This window comes from Solanum verrucosum, unplaced genomic scaffold, assembly GCF_900185275.1.
Source record: "Solanum verrucosum unplaced genomic scaffold, falcon-dt-bn FXZP01000255.1, whole genome shotgun sequence".
Lineage (NCBI taxonomy): Eukaryota > Viridiplantae > Streptophyta > Magnoliopsida > Solanales > Solanaceae > Solanum > Solanum verrucosum.
The window spans coordinates 278,500-299,294 of NW_026020006.1; the positions used below are offsets into that span (position 1 = coordinate 278,500).

At 31.3% G+C, this 20,795-nt stretch overlaps 1 protein-coding gene and 1 pseudogene across 2 annotated transcripts; both read right to left on the reverse strand.

Annotated features, from left to right (window-relative positions):
* Window positions 1–6,278: 6,278 nt before the first annotated feature.
* LOC125819512 (protein PELPK1-like) lies at window positions 6,279–8,216 on the reverse strand. Its single transcript, XM_049498949.1, has 3 exons — window positions 7,976–8,216; window positions 7,618–7,699; window positions 6,279–7,410 (listed from the first exon to the last, which is right to left on the reverse strand). Exons 1-3 carry the CDS (start codon window positions 7,997–7,999, stop codon window positions 6,539–6,541), a joined length of 978 nt encoding a protein of 325 aa, XP_049354906.1. The 5' UTR covers window positions 8,000–8,216; the 3' UTR covers window positions 6,279–6,538.
* Window positions 8,217–13,750: 5,534 nt separating this feature from the next.
* Window positions 13,751–19,884, reverse strand: LOC125819665 (SNF1-related protein kinase regulatory subunit beta-2-like; annotated as a pseudogene). Its single transcript, XR_007442465.1, has 4 exons — window positions 19,540–19,884; window positions 17,049–17,227; window positions 16,764–16,926; window positions 13,751–14,331 (listed from the first exon to the last, which is right to left on the reverse strand). The product of XR_007442465.1 is annotated as an SNF1-related protein kinase regulatory subunit beta-2-like (transcript).
* Window positions 19,885–20,795: the final 911 nt, after the last annotated feature.

Consider the following 20,795-nt stretch of genomic DNA (forward strand, 5'->3'; position numbering starts at 1 on the left):
TACAATTCAATATTCAGTGTGGGCTTTTATAAATGAGGTCCAAAAAGTGGTTATGTGTAAGTTTATTTCTATTTCATGAAGATAAATATGTTATTTTTAATAAATCTTTGTTTCAAATAAAATATTTCAAAGTTGTTATAAAAAAAATACAATAATAAAAAAAATCATGAAAATAATAATAATAATAATAATAATTGTACTATAATATAAGTAAATTATACAAAACAGTGTAAGGAATTTTTCACTATCAATAAATAGTAACATGTTATAACAAGGTATGCATTAGTGTTTTATTAGCTTACTAAGTTACTTTTATGTATATTTTACTTAATAATCATTTTTTAGATAGTAGATATGGTAGTATAAATGCATAATATATAAGTGTCATGTCAGTATCAGATGCCTACGAGATATAATGAGAATGAGTTAAAAGTGTCTAGTTGTTAGTTGAGATCAAGTTAAAATGTTTAGACATATATTTTTAAAATTAGAGTATTTACTTGACAATAAATTTAAAGTTTGTTTATGTTTATGACGTAATCGTTACTGGTGTACTATGAATATGTATATATGCATATACACATTGTATATTGATAAAAAAATAAGAATTACTATTTTTTATTGTGAAATTTGTTAAGACTGTTGGGTAGTGTCAAAATCTCCCTATATAAAGACCATACTCTATACATACACATAAACCAGCCAGATCCAAAATACAAGATATTATATCTTCATCATTATTCAAGCCAAATGATTGAAAGTGCTAAAAGACCAAATAATATACACTATGAATTAATGATAAGGAAAACTTTACAATTTCTAGTCCTAATATCTTTCATATCCTTCTTTTTCTCTTACACCTATGATTTCTCCTTCTATTTCACCTATAATTACTTTCACTTTTTCTCAACTCTTGTTTTCCCACTTTTTGCACATGTCTTTGATAGGAAATACATGTTTTTACTATGTAATAGTATTCTTGCATTTCTTGTCAAGAGCTTGAGTTGTTGTAGCTTTGATAAACAAGAAGATGTACTAATCAAAGGTGGATTTTATGATGAAGAAGTAGAAGATGTAGAAGAAGTAACATGTTTATTATCAGACAAAATATCTGAAGATATGCAAGCTCAAGAAAGCGATTTATGTTACGACATCTGGCAAGCTAAAGCAGACACCAAGAGCATGGTAGAAGACACATGTTTATTATCAGACAAAATATCTGAAGATATACAAGCTCAAGAAAGTGATTTATGTTACGACCTCTGGCAAGCTAAAGCAGGCACCAAAAACATAGTAGAAGAAACATGTTTATTATCAGACAAAATAATAGAAGGTATGCAAGCTCAAGAAAGCAATTTATTTTACGGCCTCCGGCAAGCTAAAGCAGACACCAAGAGCATAGTAGAAGACACATGTTTATTATCTGACAAAACAACAGAAGGTATGCAAACTCAAGAAAGTGATTTATGTTACGGCCTTTCTCAAGCTAAAGCAGACACCAAGACTATGTCAGATGATACAACATGTTTATTATCAGATAAACTAACAAAAGGTATGCAAGCTCAAAAAAGCAATTTATGTTACGACCTCCAGCAAACTAAAGTAAGTATTAAGAACATGGTAGAAGAAGAAGGGAGTGAAGACAATATGAGCATAGAAGAACTCAATAGGAAAATTGAAGAATTCATAAGGAAGATGAAAGAAGAAATTAGAACTGAAGCTAGCTAGGCCTTCAAAGATGTAGTGGTAAATATGTAGAAATATGAAAATCATGTGAGATTATTGTTCGAATTTCAGTAGAGACAAAAATAGTACTAGTGATATCTTCTTATCTATTTAATTAAAATAATGGGAGATTATTCATATTTCAGTGTAAACAAAAATTATATCACTTTCTTCTCACTTGTCTAATTTATAGAAGGTTATGGTTCAAATCTCAATAAAGACAAAAGTTACAACAATTTCTTCTGTTCGACTAGTACATAGGAGATCGGGGTTTAATTCTCAACAACATTAAGGGTGTGTTTGGTATGAAGGAAAATGTTTTCCTAGAAAATGTTTTCCTGGAAACCAAGTTGATTTTTGACTTATTTTCTCATGTTTGGTTGGTGAGTAGAAAATATTTTCCGGAAAAGATTTTTAGTGTTTGATTTATGAATGATTTTTTTTTTTTTGAGAAATATCTTTTATTTTTACTAGGATAGAAAATAATTATTGAAATTGAAAATATTTTTTAAAAACAAACTTAAATATTTTTGGGGGTGGGGTGGGCGGGTGGTAGGGGTGGGTTGAGGGTAGGGGTGAAAAATTGAATTTTTGAAGTGAAAATATTTTTTAAAAACAAACTTAAATTTTTTTTGGGGATGGGGGCTGGTAGGGGGTGGGTGGGGGGGGGTCGAGGGTTGGGGTGAAAAAATAAAATTTTGAAGTTGAAAATATTTTTTAAAAACAAACTTAAAATTTTTTTTGGGGGTGGTGGGGGGGAGGGTGCTGGTAGGGCGTGGGTGGGGTGGGGTGGGGTGAAAAAAATGAAATTTTGAAAAACAAACTTAAAATTATTTTTGGGTTGGTGGTGGGAGGGGGGGGGGGGCTGGTAGGGGGGGTCGAGGGTAGGGGTGAAAAAATGAATTTTTGAAATTGAAAATATTTTTTAAAAACAAACTTAAATTATTATTTTTTTTGGGGGGGGGGGGCTGGTAGGGCGAGGGTGGGTGGGGGGTCGAGGGTAGGGGTGAAAAAATGAAATTTTGAAATTGAAAATATTTTTAAAAACAAACTTAAAAAAAAAAAATTGGGGGGGGGGGGGGGGGGGCTGGTAGGGGTGGGGTGGGTGGGGGGCTGGGTAGGAGGTGCGTGAGGGGGGGTCAAGGTAAGGTGAAAAAATGAAATTTTGAAATTGAAAATATTTTTTAAAAACAAACTTAAATTTTTTTTTTGAGGGGGGGGTGGTAGGGGGTGGGTGGGTGGAGGGTAAGGGTGAAAAAATGAAATTTTGAAATTGAAAATATTTTTAAAAACAAACTTAAATTATTATTTTTTGGGGCTGGGGGGCTGGGTAAGAGGTGGGTGGGGGGGGGGTCAAGGATAGCGTGAAAAAATGAAATTTTGAAGTTAAAAATATTTTTTAAAAACAAACTTAAAATTTATTTGGGGGGGGGGGTGGTAGGGGTGGGGTGGGTGGGGGGCTGAATAGGAGGTGCGTGAGGGTGGGTAAAAAAATTGAATTTAAAAACAAGCTTTAAATTATTATTTTTTTTTGGGGGGGGGGAGGGGTTGGTTTGAGGGTAGGGGCAAAATAAATTGATTTTTTCAACAATTTTTTTTTTAATTGGAAGTTGGAAGAGAGTTTTGGAAAATGTTTTCCTTAAGTTTTGAAGGGAAGTCATTTTCCTTAAATTTGAGGAAAATGAGTTGATTTGGAAAACATTTTCCAAAACATTTAACCCAACCAAACATGAGAAAATTAGAAAACATTTTCCGGAAAATATATTCCTTCATACCAAACACACCCTAAGTTGATAATAACTTCCTCTCATCTATCTAAACCTTCGTAAGCAAAATTACAAAATATTTATTTATGCCGATTTTTTTATTTTAAGCCATCATCATTTATTTATATTGATGAAAATAATAAGTATTCAATAAAATAATTAAGACGTGCACAAACTGATTTGAACGTTAAAAAGAATAGGAGCACTGAAGCTCAAGAACAGCTTATAACACTTTAATCCCTTCATTAGGTTAGTAATTTTCAAGAATTCATGTCACTTGGACCTTGTCAAAATAATATAATGAGTTTTTATTTTATTTTTAATTGTATTATGTTTGATTTGATGTGTTTGTTTTTCAATTAAATATTTATCCCAATAATACATGCAACTTGGTTTAAAGTCTGGAGGAGTATAGAAGTTACTAGAAAAAGGAAATTAGCTTAAGGCAGACAATGAATATATTCCAGAATGTATTAAAAGAATCAAATAATACATAATCAAAATAATTTATTTTGCTATTCGAATTAAATACTGTGCAAGATAGATATAGGTATATGTACATAAGCAATTTGTTTCATCATATTTAACTATTTAAAAATTAAAGTAAAAATATATACTATTTAATCATGATTAAGTGGTAAATATATCAGTGGAATAGGCTTAGAGTAATGATAAAATTAACCTTTTATGACTTGCAAGTTATGTGTTCAAACGGTGGAATTAACCATTAATACTTATACGAGAGATTTTCCTATTTCACAGTCTTTGTTGTCCTTTCCTTAAAAGAAGAATTAACTTAAATAAGCCACTTATCCAACTATTAAAATTAAAAATAACCTATAATATATGTATCATTTATGTGTAATATGTGTATCACCGTGTGTATAATCAATTTATATATATGGACCGGAAAAAATAAACAGTAAATTTGATCGGCTACTACCCAATAAAGCAACTACAACAATGTGAGGAAGCACACATCTATACTATACAAAACCTCTATGTTTGACATCCTAATATGCACCATTTCTCTTCCTCTTAGTTATTGTCGACGAGATTTGCTATGTATCCTTTAGAGTTACTTAGCTTGTTGAGGATGAGGTTCGTAGCCTATGAATCTCGGATATCCAATTAATTAATCTCACAAATCGGAAAAGCTTAAGCAGAAATGAAAGAGAAGGTTGAGAGAAGCCACTAAGCACGTTTTGAAATGCATATACACTGCATATCTTCAGTTGCTTGGTTTTTGTAACTTGATGAAATTCCTAACTGAAATTTCAGTAACAAAGAAAAACTTTGAGAGAAAATACATCTGGAAAAAAAAAGTGTGTATAGTCAAAAACACACTTGTATTTCGACTTTTCAAGTTTCATATCTGAATTATCATGTGTGAGTTTCCTATCTGAATGATATTGATATTAGGAAAAAGGAACAACTGATAATTGAAGTATGTTCTGATAACTAGTTGTCAATAGTTCAGGTGGAAAACTCACACAACTAATAGTTTAGGTATGAAACTCAAAACATCAAGAGACAAATTAGAAGTTGTGCAAACATGTCTCTGAGTTGAAAAATTCCTTTCAGAATGCCTCTCGCAGCTTGGAGTCTAGGGATGACAATGAGGCGGGGCGGATGCGGGGCGGGGTGGATTTAAGGCTATGCGGGATGGGACGGGTTTAAGTGGATTTTTTTAAAACCAATGGAGTCGATATCAGTTATTATTTGTTTGGGCAAATCTTTTGTCCATAAAACGAATGAAGGTCTAGAACGAGATGACGAAAGGAAAGTTATCAGAAGAGCACCAAGGGAATTAGAAAGAAAACAAAGTACTTCCTCCGTTTCAATTTGATTGTTTAGTATTGACTTGAACGAAGTTTAAAAAAGTAAATAAGATTTTTGAATCTTGTGGTCATAAATTAAAGATATTGTAATAAGTAACTTTTGCTTCATTTAGTAATATTTTAAGACTAAAACCATGTATTATAGATATAGTAGCTATATTTGCTTAGAATGATTAAGTTGATATCCTTTGCATACTTTTTAAGTCATATTCAATTGCAAGCTGGCCATTTTCCAAAGTTTTATATTTTGTCCATATATAAATATTATTGGACTACTGTTATTATTTTTGCAAGCTGGAAGCCAACATTGTTAACTTTATTAAGCTGTTTATTGTCCTTCTTGACATTTAAGCAACATCACATTATCAATATGGTACAATTTCCTATATCTAATGATGTAAATCTTTGAAAAGGTCCTTTTCTAAATGGCCATTTTGTGGGCCATTTTTTTTGTTGAAATCTTGATTTACAATTGAAAAAGGACAGAGCGATACATGAAATATCCTACGCAGATTTCAGAGAAGAGTTGCAATAAGAAAGTGTCATAATGAAAGCTTTCAATTATTAAGATATAATAATCCCACTTAAAGTGTATAATAACACAATTCACCCCAGTCATATTTTTTTTTAGAAAAAATACCAAACACAACGATGAATAAGTTTAAATGTTCAATATTTTCGAAGGTCAAATATTTTTTTCTCGCTAATCAAGCTTTCTAAATAAAAGAAAAGAAACAAAAGCGATTTTGAGGGGTAAATAGATTGGATGCGGCATATTTGTTTGTACTAGCAAAAATTCAATTATAAAATAGATAAATATGAAGAAAAAAATAATTTATTGATTTATTTCTACATTGAACATGTTTGTTAATCAACAACCACTTTCTTAGCACCAAATTAATTAATCATAACAACATCAAAGAATTAACTTCATTAAAAGAAAGAATGATTAACAAAATGCTTTTATTAATAAACTTTTTAAGTAGTTATGTAACAAGACAGTCAACCAGTAATCTGGTCACCAAATTATTCTCTCTTATCAACTTTTATTTTAAAAGTAGGAACTTATGTATTTATTTTCTACTATACGTAATCTACATACCAAAAGATGGAAAGCCAGATAGATCCAAACTTTGTTTTGGACTTTTGGCGAGGAGGCCCAATTAACATGTAATATGGGCCCTAGTATGGCCCAACATGATAGATTCACATAATTGAGCATCCAGATGCATTCTCTTCACTAAAGTAATCACATTTGTTCACATAACATCCCTTTGGAAGTCCATACGGTATGGGCCCGGGCCCATAACCGTATGAATATGTGTCGTAGCATGGTGGTGGTGGAGGTGGTTGTACTGGTCTTCCGTACCAATTATCATGATAACACGGGCCTCCAGTATAGCCTTCGTAACATTGCCCACAACAATACATCCCCGGAGAGGGTTGGTGTGGATATCCTTGAATTGGCATCACGATCACTGGCTCTGGAACTGGCGGGAAGTGTGGTTGTGGTTGTGGTTGTGGGGGTAGAGCTACTGGTGCTGGTTTAGGTGCTTCTTTGGGCTTTTCTAGTTCCGTGGGTTTTACAGGTTGTTTGGGCTTTTCGGGCTCTTTAGGCTTCTCCACTACCACTATTTTAGGTTTCTCAGGTTCTTTAGGCTTTTCCACCACTTTAGGTTTCACAGGTTCTTTAGGCTTTTCCACCACTTTAGATTTCTCAGGTACTTTAGGGTTCTCCACGACTACCACTTTGGGTTTCTCAGATTCTTTAGGCTTTTCCACGATCACTACTTTGGGTTTCTCAGGTTCTTTAGGCTTTTCCACGACCACTACTTTGGGTTTCTCAGGCTCTTTAGGCTTCTCCACAACCACCACCTTGGGTTTCTCGGGCTCTTTAGGCTTTTCAGGCACTTTGGGCTTTTCGGTTTCCTTGGGCTTTTGAGGCTCTTTGATCTCAATGCTCTTGATTACACCCCCTCCTTTGCAACACAATTTATCACGAATTTTTTCAGGATTGCAACACAATACAGTGATGGTGACAGTATTGGCCTTTTCATCATACGTTTGGTCTTGAATTTCTTGTCCAAAATAATTAACACCAAAATAAAAAAAACTCAGTTTTCATCCACACATATCTTGTCCTTATAATAACAATAATATGATAATTATTTAATGAAATATAAAATAAAAGAAAGTGACTTTTTTCAAAAGAAACATTTAACTTATGTGAAAATTGTAAAAGGAAAATTTTGCTAAAAATTTATAGTTGCAAAAAAGTGACTCACGAGGGAATTTGCAGAGAATTTTTTTGATTTTCTTGTAGCAGCTTGAACATTGAAGATCAACCTTTAGCAACATTATGGTAATCTATTTAACAAAAAAAGAACAAGAAAAATAAAGAGATTAATATATATTTTGGTCAAGTAAAATAAACTACACATATATTACAATAATTCAAAAACTTTTAAAATTGTATGTTGCTCGAACTCTTTAAACACATATTCAGAGGCGAAGCTAGAATTTTTACTCATATTTTTTTATTCAACTTATATTTTTAATATTTTCTAAGAATTCGAGCAACATAGCTTAAAAATGACCTAGTTTAATGTCTATTAGAGGAAATTAAATAGTAAAAATTCATACCTTCTCAGTCTTGTCACCACCCATAGTTGAGAACTAAGAATTTTGATACTTGAAAGTGAAAACTAATCTATGGTTTTTGGGTAAACTTGGGAAGGGAAAAGAAAAGAAAAGTGTAGTTTTATATAGTATGAATATGAATGATGTAGAGATGGCTTAAGATAGAGAAAATTGTATAAAGTTGAAATTCATGAAATCATCAAGATTGGTAGCTAGCCTCTATTGGTGATGGTGGTGGGGTAGGAGGGGGGGCTATATAAGATTAGTTGTTGTTTTTTTAAATTTTATTTTTAATTTTTTGGTTATTGATAAATTCTTTGATTTTTCTAATGTCTGAATAAATTAATTAAATTATGTGTTTTTAATATCTTTATGTTGGACTAGTTTAAAATTTCTATTATCGACAAATACTGAATAATAAAATAAGTTTAATATAACACATTAAGGAATTATTATATCAGGTATTTTGCTCTTTCTATCAATACAAGTATTAGATAACTTTGTATATCAAACTTAATAAATGTTGAAAAATTATTTAATATTTTTTCTTCTAAAATTTAAACCTTGATTGGCTATATAATTAATTGCTAACTATATATTCCCCATATGTGCATGTGATTTGGCTTTGATAGTCACACATCTCCATACCTTTGTCTTTAAGAAAAATAAAAACTTTTTTAAGAATTAGGAATAGTAATAAAACTAGTACTAAAAAGGTGGAAACTTGGGAAAATAAAGCTTTAGTTTGGTTAGTGTAATAATGGAATATGCACCCCACATGCTTGCTATAACTAACCTTATTTTGTGGTTCTTGAGATTTGCGTAGTATGGTCAATTGATCTCAAATGCCTTTCAATGCTTCAATTTGAATATTTCTTATAAAGAGATATAATTACTTTCATACTACAATATTTTCTTTAATAATAAGGAACAAGACCATAAAAAGTGGGACTTAGATTGTTCAAGCATATGAAGAGAAGACATATGAAAGTTGAGTGAAAGCGTGAAAGCTTGGTTATAGATGATTTTAAAAGAGATAGAGGCCGACCAAAGAAATATTGGGAAGATGTGTTTAGACAAGTCAACATGTTACAGTTTCAACTTACGAGGACATGATCTTAAATAGAAAGTTCTGAAATATATAGATCAGAGTAAAAGGTTAGTACATAGTAGTGAGTTGCCTCGCTACTCGTTATACTATTAATCGTAACTTTACTCGTATAGTTTCTTGTCTTTCAGTTTTTGTTATTATTTGTTGTTTCTAGTATTTCAATTATTATATTATTTTGATGTAGTTATTGTTAAGAATGTTCTGTTATGCTTTCACTTTTTTGTTACTTCTTTTTCTGGATTGTTTTGAACTGTTTTTTCGTGAGCCGGGTCTTTTCAAAACAACTTCTCTATCTCTAAGATTGAGATAAAATCTACGTACATTCTATACTCTCAAAATTTCATTTTGAGAGACTACACATAATATGTTGGCGTTATTGTAATTATTAAAAAATATTTTTTACATGCTATTTCTATAGGTCTTACATGATACAAATTAAAATTAATCGAGAATCTAAAGTAGGTATCTAACATCAAATAAAAAATAAAAATAAAAACGTTTATATGACTAGGTATTCTAGAGGATTCTTTTACTATTCTATAGTTATTCAAAGGATCTTTTTGACAATTTTCTTGCGTGCTTAACTTGAACTTTCATTTTCTTTTGTTCTCTCATCATCAATTTATAGCATGAAGTCACGACCTTTTCTTAAAGATAAGAAAAATAAAATTGTGGGTTGAGAAAAGAAAAATGAAGGAGGAATTATTAATCTAGAGAATAGAATATTCGATCGATAAAGTGGAATTTTAAGTAGCTAATCAATTGAGATACTAAGATTGTCATAAATATAAGCAATTAATGTTGAGTATAAAATAGAAAAAATAATTATCTTTTCATGATATGATAAAAGTGATGATTAAAAGAAATAAATATATTTTAAAAATAGTGGACAAATAAAATTAATCAAAAGGGTAAGAAAGTAATTTCAACAAAAAATAAAAAGAGACAAAAATTTATTCATAAATCGTGTTCGTCGAATGCATTTTAAATAAAAGAAATAAATGTACTGTAAAAATAGTAGACAAATAAAATTAAACGGAAGGGGTAATCAAATAATTTCAACAATAAATAAGAAGAGAGACAATCTTATTCATAAATTGTACTCGCCGAATGCGTTTTATGTATTTCTTTCTCAACTCAATTATTGTTGAGTATAAAATGGAAAAAATAATTATTTTTTCTTGATATAATAATAGTAATAAATAAAATAAATAAATAAATTTTAAAATTAGTGGACAAATAAGATTAAATGGAAGGGGTAATATTGTAATTTCAATAATAAATAAGAAGACACTGAACTTTACACATAAATCGCATTCACCGAATGCGTTTTATGCCTTTCTTTCTTAGCTCAATTATTGTTGAGTGTAAAATGAAAAAATAATTATCTTTTCTTGATATAATAAAAGTAATAAATAAAAGAAATAAATATATTTTAAAAATAGTGGACAAATAGGATTAAACGGAAGGGGTAAAAAAAAATTCTTTATATAATAAAAGTAATAAATAAAGTAAATAAATATATTTTAAAAATAGCGGACAAGTAAGATTAAACGGAAGAGGTAATGAAGTAATTTAAACAATAAAAATGAAGACACTGAATTTTACACATAAATCGCATTCGTCAAATGCGTTTTATGCCTTTCTTTCTCAGCTCAATTATTGTCGAGTATAAAATGAAAAAAAAATCTTTTTTTTATATAACAAAAGTAATAAATAAAAGAAATAATTATATTTTAAAAAAAGTGGACAACTAAGATTAAACGGAAGGGATAATAAAGTAATTTCAACAATAAATAAGAAGACATTGAATTTTACACATAAATCGTATTCGGTGAATGCGGTTTATGCCTTTCTTTCTCAGCTCAATTATTGTTGAGTATAAAATCGAAAAAATAATTATCTTTTCTTGATATGATAAAAGTAATAAAAGTAATAAATAAATATTTTTTAAAAATACTGAACAAATAATATTAACGGAAGGGGTAATAAAGTAATTTCAACAATAAATAAGAAGACATTGAATTTTACACATAAATCGTATTCGGTGAATGCGGTTTATGCCTTTCTTTCTCAGCTCAATTATTGTTGAGTATAAAATCGAAAAAATAATTATCTTTTCTTGATATGTTAAAAGTAATAAAAGTAATAAATAAATATATTTTAAAAATACTGAACAAATAATATTAACGGAAGGGGTAATAAAGTAATTTCAACAATAAATAAGAAGAGAGAGAAACTTATTCATAAATCACATTCAACTAATTCATTTTATATCTGTCTTTCTCAAACTCTTTCTATTTAGATATCTAAGAAGCATTTTAAAAGTTTTCAACTCCATGGCCATGGACTAAAGTATAATTAATTTTATTCTTTTTTCTCCTTCCCAAAAATTCATGAATATTTTTTAAGTTATTAAAACGAATTTAACTATCACATTTTGTCACTTTTGGACAGTACAGATAACAGAATTCTAGTACCAAATAAAGGCTTGAACTTCATTGCACATGGGAAGTCTCATTCCAAAAGAAAAGTTCTCTAAGTATAATTTGTTGTTAGCTGCTTTCGTTCTCTATGCATTTCACCGCTTCACTGGAAATTTCCTTTGTTCCTATGGTACTATAGTTTGATAGATTTCACCGTTCTATTTAGGATTGCGTCTTGAGATTTGAAACCAAGTATAATTGAAAATGTATCATCAACAAGAAGAATTTATTGGAATCGGATTCTTTTAAAGAATGTATCGAGAGAAATTGAATTTGATTAGATAATGTGTGGTAAACATGGATCTATGTTTTAGCAAGATATGATGTTTGATAGTCGTAAATTGAAATTTGATTAATTCAGTTTGTGTTCATATATGAGGTTTATTTGAACAAACTCTCTCTATGAGAATTTGAATTTAGTTTTTTATATCTAGTGCTTGCCGAAGAATAAAAGATTTTTGTTCATCCCGTCACAATCCTTAGAAATTTGAATATAACTTGTTATGGACACATGTAATTAGCTTTAAATTAAACAAAAATAAGAAACATTTTATTTAAAATATTAAGTTTCATATATACGGGGTAAATATTATTCACTACACAATCAAGCTAAGTCACTTTATATGAAATATAAATATACTTTATGATAAATATTAATTAGTAATTTAATAAAAACAAATAATAATAAATTCAATATCATAAACCAAACTGCATTATTAATACTTCAAAAAAAAATTATTCTCAACATATATAATTTAAATCTTTTTCAAATTAAGAGTCCTATCTAACGTTTTGCTTTGAAGCTTCGAAGTTAAATGTATATCCAATAAATAAGAAAAATAAGTTTCATTCAAAAGAAGAAAAAGTTTCTTTTTCAAAAAAAATAATAATATAAAGAATTGAAAAAAGTTTAGTATCATTGAACATAGCACATATGTTTTTTAATAGATTTCAATTTTTTTTTTAATATATACTACACTTTATTTTTCTTTGTCGGTGCATCTACGCAACAATGTACATATTAATTTATGTTTCATTTTTCTTACGATCTTCGGTAAAAGCAAATTATGTGGGACGAATTTATGCAGGCGAGACAAATTGATAATATCAAAATGAACAAGACCTCATTACTTATAAAGGGTAAACAAAATGAATTTCGAAAATTTAAAATATTTTCTTTTCATATAATTATTTTATATATAAAATTTATCGACTCGACTAATTCTAATCGATTGCAACAGGCAAATGAAAATGAAATGTCTGAAGGAATTTAATGTAAAGCTCTGAAATAATTAATACTAATGGCCGGCTGACCAAACAGTAAATAAAAGTTGTTGGCTGAGTACTATCATTAAATGCCTTTTAAATTTGTGAGTAAATTATATTTATAAAAATTAAATTATAATTTATTTTAATTAAGTATCTGAATATATACTAAGTTTCTTTTTATTCAAATACTTCCAATTTAAATTTTAAGTTTTTTTTGTATATATATTTTCAAACGTTCATTATGACATTTCTTTTAGTTATACAAATTAATCTTAATAAGTGGTAAAACCTGATAGATGTTTCAATTAAAGATGATGTATGAACGTAATATATTTTAAATAATTAACGAATTATCTATGTTATGAGTATTTGAAATGACATGTAGAAAGAAAAGTTAAAATTGAAAGTGTTTAATAGAAATATTTTATCATATGTTTAAATATTCTATTAGAAAAAACTATACTTCTCTATCCCAATTTATGTGACATTTTGAGATTTAAACAAATTTATCTTTTACCGTAAATTTTTCATATATCCTTTAAATATTTTAGATGTCAATTATGAAGATTTCATGCGTAAATTCCCGATTAAATTTAAACTGTTTGACTCTCGAAAAATGAAAAATGCCACATAAATTGGGATATGAGTAATTCAATTATCTAAATTAAATTTATTAATTTAAGAGGTTATCGATGTATTATGCCAAAATTGTTTGTACATTCTCTTTTGAGAACTACAACTCAGCTACTCCACAACACAACTTTTCTCAGGGTAAGGTCTGCGTACATCACGACACGCCTTTTTTCAGACTCCATTTGTAAGATTACATTAGATATATTATTACGATTGGTGTAGATCATATAGGGCAATATCAAAGAAAGCAAAGCCATATAAGATCTAGTTCATAAGATGGAAAGAAAAAGAATTGGAATTGATCAAATTGTATGTTAAAAGAAGAAAAAAGGGGCAAATGAGAGATGGAAAAGTAAATGGAGGAAGTCACAATCAAGCGTTTGCTACAATATAAACTTCTAAACATTACCTCTATTGCTCTTTTTTTTTTTGGCCTTTTAACTGCAGAAAACATGAACCAACTTGACTTCTAATATTGAGCTACGAGTATTCGAGTTATTTAAGACTATCGTAAAGACAGGTTGATCGAATCATCACCTCTGTATCGACTTGTAAAGAACCACGGTCACGTATTTGGACAGGAACCGGTTAGTTGAACCGAGTGCTACCACGGAAGGGGTACTCCTGTCTTTCTGCATGTAGAGATGGTTAAGTACCACGTGCTGAGGTCTTGAAAGCGGAGGTGGAATTTCCATGTGAGATGGAGAAACGTTAAGCAACGTCATCTGTAGATGGGGTGGGACCACGGGTGGCTCCTTAGCGTAGTCCTCGGATACAAGGTGCAAGTTGTTGTAGCTGGAATCAGGGGACTGAGGAGGTTCGAAACCAGAAATGCTTTCAATGTCTTCTGGAACGTAATCCTGCACATTGCATCAGTCGGTAAGGACAGAACTTTGTCAAGTTATAGCACGTCAATGCAAAGGAAAAAACGTTGATATGACGAGTGCTATGCCCATCTGGAAAATCTAGCTTTCATCAGAGTGAGATTAGTCTAAAGGCAACTTAGCAAGTTGACTAAGACTGAGATGATTCATTCAAGAAAGGTTTAGCTAACACTAATCGTAGAACAATCCGTGTCATCAACAAAGTCGAGTATCAAGCTTGTACTTTTTCTTTTTGATAGGGTAAACCCCGCCCCTCAGAACCCACCTATCCAGGATTCACTGGTGTAACTCTCTCACTCTGCTCCCTTTGACTCGAATCCAACCAAAGGTTGGTTGAACCACGCCACAAAGGTGGGATAGTCTAGTGAAACAACTGTCCCGGAAGAGGGGTCTGGACAAAAGGGTGTCACAATATAAAAAAAAAGTACACACACATAGAAAATAAGGGGAGTCAACCTAGAGTATATATACATAAAACTAGAAGTTTGACCGAATTAAACAGTGTAATTTTCCGGCTGACACCCCTTAGCATAAGGTGGCTCCTCCGCAATTGGTTCTAGAGTGCTGGTGTTTACAATATAAAAAAGAGTTGGAGTGGATCACACTTCTTTTGCTGCAAATTTAACTGTTACTCCACAAGTGTCATTGATTTTCATCGAAGTGCTTGAATGCCCTTTAATCTAACATGAATATCTACTCTAGAAACAAATCAAGTTATGGGACATAAAAGTGAAAAAGGGAATCATATAATTACAGAAACTAAAGGATTCGTAAACAGCCAAGACTTCTCTTTGCAAAGTGGGATGTTGGGGTTATGTTGTATAAGTAAAAGGTTTACAAGCCTGTAATGAAATAGCAGCAAATCAATATGTGAAAAATGTGTTAGACCTATAAAAATAAATGAACATACTAAATATACCCTATTTGCGGCCTAAACGATCCAAGATTTGGTGGATGAGAATGAAAAATAATAGAAAAGAATAGGTTTGTGGCCATTTGCTTGCAGGCAAACCGTGTGATGAGCCATGATGTCAATACTGAACGGAGAAGAAACAGAGAAGAAAATATGGGTCTAAAGTGGAAAATTATCAGTAACACCTATACGCCTGTGAAAATAACCACTGAGGTTAGGCTGCTGCATAAGGCACTAACGAACAAATTTCGCCAAAGAAAAAGTTCATCTCTTCACTTTGAATCTAAAAGAAACAGGTATCAACACTTTACAGCTTTCCCCATTCAAACGACTTACCCCCATACAGACAAATGAGAAGGTATTCTAGTTTTACACAAAAAAACATAAAATATCACAATAAATAGTTTAAAAACTCTTACACATATTCTATGCAAAAGCACAAAATAATTAAAAAATAACAGAAATTAAGATAGACGTTATGGGAGAAAAATTGAAGATGTCAAAAAGTTTACACTGGATACAGTGACTCGACGAGAGAGAGATTATTGGAGAACACCCACAACGTTAGCCATACCATATGGCCATCAAAGACTAGAACTTCTCTTTTAAGGTAAATGAGTTAACATATCCTTTAAGCAACATAATGACTTGTAAAAAATGTAATGGGCAATTCAAAAAAAATCTTGGTGAAATTCCCTATGATTCTTCTTTGAGAAAACAAAGGACATACTCAGGCATTAACTTAATGATCTCTCACCATATTTTCTATCACACAGACATGAACAAACTAGACACTTGAGTGACAGCTAAGGTTCAGTCTAAGATAAAGCAAAACTCAGCAGAGATTCAACCAACAGACACGAAAAATCTTTTTCCATATCATTTTTGAAAGTCAAATCCTTAGACAGCTGAAGAACACAGGCATAAGTGCAATCCATGAGGAGCTTTTGATCTATGAAGAAGAGCCAAACAGAATTTCAAAAACCTCTTAATTCCAATTATCTAAAACCATATGTTTTTATCAAAAAAAAAAACTATATGTATAAGAATGAGCCATGAAGAAACAACTCATTCAGAAGTGTCTCAGTCTCATAATGTTTGAAGTCATCTTTCATATTTGAGATGTGAGTATAAAAGGTAGACACTACCTATTACATGTAGGCTAGCTCTCTGAAGTGTCATAAATTACCGGATTAAGCACACAGATCTAACAAAAACTTGTATTCATGAAGAAGCATGAAGCTTCCGATCAGGCAATCACATAATAATAATTACTCCTCCCATGTTTTTATAGACAACATAGTTTAACTTGGTGAAGTTAATTTGACTAACGTATTATATCCAGTAATGTGTTTCAGACTTTCAGGAGCCTCGAAGAAACCGTACAACACAAAACTAGACTTAGAATTCAATGGATTACCGAAAATGTATTAATAACCATGACAACAGGATGAAAATTTTTTTTGAAAAAGAAGCAACAGGATGACAAATGTACCTTCATGTCTAAAAGGTTGTAAGTATTCCCTGCTTCATCCTGAACACATGGCAAGTCAGGGGAACACCTCCATTGTCCGTCAACTATAAACCTATATTGGTATACCCCTGAAGGAAGCACCTTCAAAATGGTGAAATCCTTCCCTGATTTTTGCAGAGGCATCCTAGAAAATGAGTTTGAAACTTTTAACGTTAAACTTGCAACCTTGATGCCTAAATAGAGATCATGGATGAGGAAATTGTCTTTTTGCTGTAGAATGTGGATGAGAAAAGTAAAACTTATAACCTTGACTTCCAATTATCCCATGATCCCTCCACAGCAACTTCTTTGCCATCAAGAGTCCAAGATATAAGTGTTGGAACTCCTTGCTCGTCACAAGGTTCTTCATAACCTGAGGTGGTTTGCGACCATGAAATGCTTGGGCCGTGCCCCTCATCAGGTCTCTGTAGAGGAACCACTGGCATCTGGGGCAAACATTTAAAAACCAAATGATGTCGATCATACAAATCATCTCTTTGCAGAGAAATCAACATGAGAAAAATTAAGTCCATGCTAGTTGCCAACAACATTAGCCGAACATCAAAAAGTGGAAAACGTAGTTTAGCAATTGCTTAAGGAAGCAATTCAGATAAACCATATATTACTGATGTATAAAAGGTTTGTTTTGAAGAAACCAATTGAGCTTATAACCTTAACATTTCAAAAACAATTCAGATTTCAGAACTAAACAGTTTTCACTTACATTAAAAAAAATACAGCAATTTAAAGTGATAACCTTTACTCAGAGCTAACCGTCAAAATTCACAGTTTGAATATGAACCACAAAATAAATCTCAGTCTAAATCAACCTACACAATCAGCAACAACACTAACATCTCAACCAGAAACTACTTCGGTACAGTTATATAAGTCCTTCACACTCATTTCATATTGTTTCAACCCATCACTCTAATACTCAAAAATATTTGAAAAATAAATAAAAGAAGGGAAAATAGAAATACTACCCCCCTTCAACCCTCATTTCCGAGAAAGAATGCAAAGGGTAACAACTGACCCCACGTCGAAACATCAAAGGTGAACGGGAAGTCTTCACATTTTAAAAGCAATTCAGATTTCAGAAGATAGTTTTCATCAAAAAAAATAAAATACCAGCAATTTAAAGTAATGACCTTCATTCAGATCTATAACCATCAATGCATAATAGCAACATTCATGTGTGAAATGCTAAAAAGACAGTTTAAATCAACTTAAGAAAAAGATACAATTTTACGATCACACAGCCTTAACATTTCAAAAACAACTCAGATATCAGAATTCAGAACTAGAAGTTTTTGCCAAAAACTACAGCAATTTTAAGAAATGACCTTTATTCAGATCCAACCATCTATACCATTCATGTATGTACCACAAAACAGATCCAGTCTATGTCCTACTTGATTCCACAAACTTCAAGCAATTAGATAGACAAAAGATTAAAACTTTACACCTAAACAAGCACAACAACCACTATGCCGCGATCCCAAACAAGTTTCAACCAATTAAACAGAAAAAAGATTTGAACTTTACACCTACATAAGCAACAACACCTAATATGCATCAACTCCTAACTAGTTGAGGTCGGTTATATGAATCCCCAATATTCATTCACTTTATTTGAACCCAAGTCACTATAAGGCACAACCAGTTAGATAGACAAAATTAAAATTTTACCCCTAAACAAAGCATAACAACAACAACATCGCAATCACAAACCAGTTTGAACCAATTGAGCAGAAAAAAGATCACTCTACACCTACATAATCAACAACATCTGATATGCCTCAAATCCTAACTAGTTGAGGTCTGCTACATGAATCACTTCATCTGAAAACACGTCATTCCAAGCAATTAGATAGACAACTATTAAAATTTTACACCTAAACAACAATCCCAGACCAGTTTCAAACAATTAAACATTATAAAGATCACTTTACACCTACATAAGCATCAACAACTAATATGCCTCAAATCCTAACTAGTTGAGGTCAGTTACATGAATCCTCAATATTCATCCGCTTAATTGGAATCCACTTCATTCCAAGCCATTAGATAGACAAAGATTAAAACATTACACCTAAACAAGCACAACAACAACAACGCGATCCCACACTAGTTTCAACCAATTAACAGAAAAAGATTTGAACTTTACACCTACATAAGCAACAACACTAAATATGCCTCAAATCCCTAACTAGTTGAGGTCAGCTACATGAATCCTCATTATTCATTCGCTTCTTTTGAATTCACTTCATTCCAAGCAATTGGATAGACAAAGATTTTAAAAACAACAACTAAGCCGCAATCCTAAACTAGTTTCAACCAATTAACTGAAAAAGATTTGAGCTTTACACCTACATAAGAAACAACACCAAATATGCCTTAAATCCTAACTAGTTGAGGTCAGCTACATGAATCCTCAATATTCATTCATTTGAACCCACTTCATTCCAATCAATTAGATAGACAAAGATTAAAACATTACACCAAAAACGAGCACAACAACAACAACCACTACCCGCGATCCCAAACTTGTTTCAACCAATTAAACATAAAAAGATTTGAACTTTACACCTACATAAGCAACAAACAACAAATATACCTCAAATCCAGCTACATGAAGCACTTCATATCAATACAACAAAAAAAAATCAAGAACAATAAGACAAAACAAAAAAGAAATAAAACAACCCCTCCACCCCACATTTCCAATAAAGGCTAAAAAGGTTAACAAACTTACCTCAGGTCGAAACATCAAAGGTGAACGAGTTGCCCTAGGACTGGACGGTGGAGATTGACCCATGAACTCTCCATCAACCTGATGAACGGCCATGATATCTTGGACCCCACCAGAATCAACCCTTCAACCCCAGATGGGATATTGCCCTCATTTTCTTCTCTTCCATTAACATTCCCCATTTTCTTGAATCTTTAACACCACCCACAAAAAACCCACTTCAAATCTACAAAAAAGATTCTTTCTTTGTATAGTTTTTATTAATACATTTCACCCACCACCACTATATATGATTATTAAGGACAAGAAGTAACCAGATTAAAAAAAAAAAATTGGGATTTTAATTGGCTTTGTATTTGTGTTTTCTCTATGATTATAATGGGATTAAAGATTAGATAATTGAGTTTTTGCAAGATGAGTGAAGTAAGGAACACACAGAATAGCCGGTAAAAGAAAGGCACAGGTGAAAGCAAATATGTGTCATGTGTGTACGAATTTGAAACTAATTTAATTGCTTGTGTTTATGCATATAATAATTCAAGTTTAACAACACGTAAAAACTTACTTGTACCAAAATTTATGCTAAATTATATTTATTAAAATTTTAGTAAAGTACAATAGCGTATCATATCTATGTAAGGAGACTGTTTTTGATAAATTATCGTAAAAATAGAGACAATAATAAACAAAAAAAGAACATATGAGGTATATGTTTTTTTATCTAACCATCATCAACTATTTTACTAAAACATAATTCGAAGTTGAAAAGACTAAGTTTTTGAATAACAGTTATCAAAATACGCATGGTAACTTAATTTGCCCAAAATAATTTTTCCACATAGCAGATTACTCATTAATTTCGGGGCATGTTTTGATAATTAGTTTTCAAAGAAACACAAGCACCTGATTCTTTTTAACCATTGTCTTTTTAAAAAAAAAATCCAATTCATTTCTTTAACTATCAGTGTGGACTGTGGAGTGTCATTTGACACCATTTTTAAATTAAGAAAGAGAGTGTATACCACGCACCATCAAATACTAATTGAGGTGTATAATAAATTCGTTCAGTGTCTGATACTCGTATTGGAGCCCGAATAAATCGAGATTCACGCCTTCCACGTTAAGGATAAAGCGTCTCCCAACAAAGGTGACTCAATACCTAGGGGAACTCAAAATCAAAACATCTAATTAAGAATTAAAGAATACTTACTACTCTACCACAACCTTCGTTGGTGACTTCAATTTTGATATACCCTTGA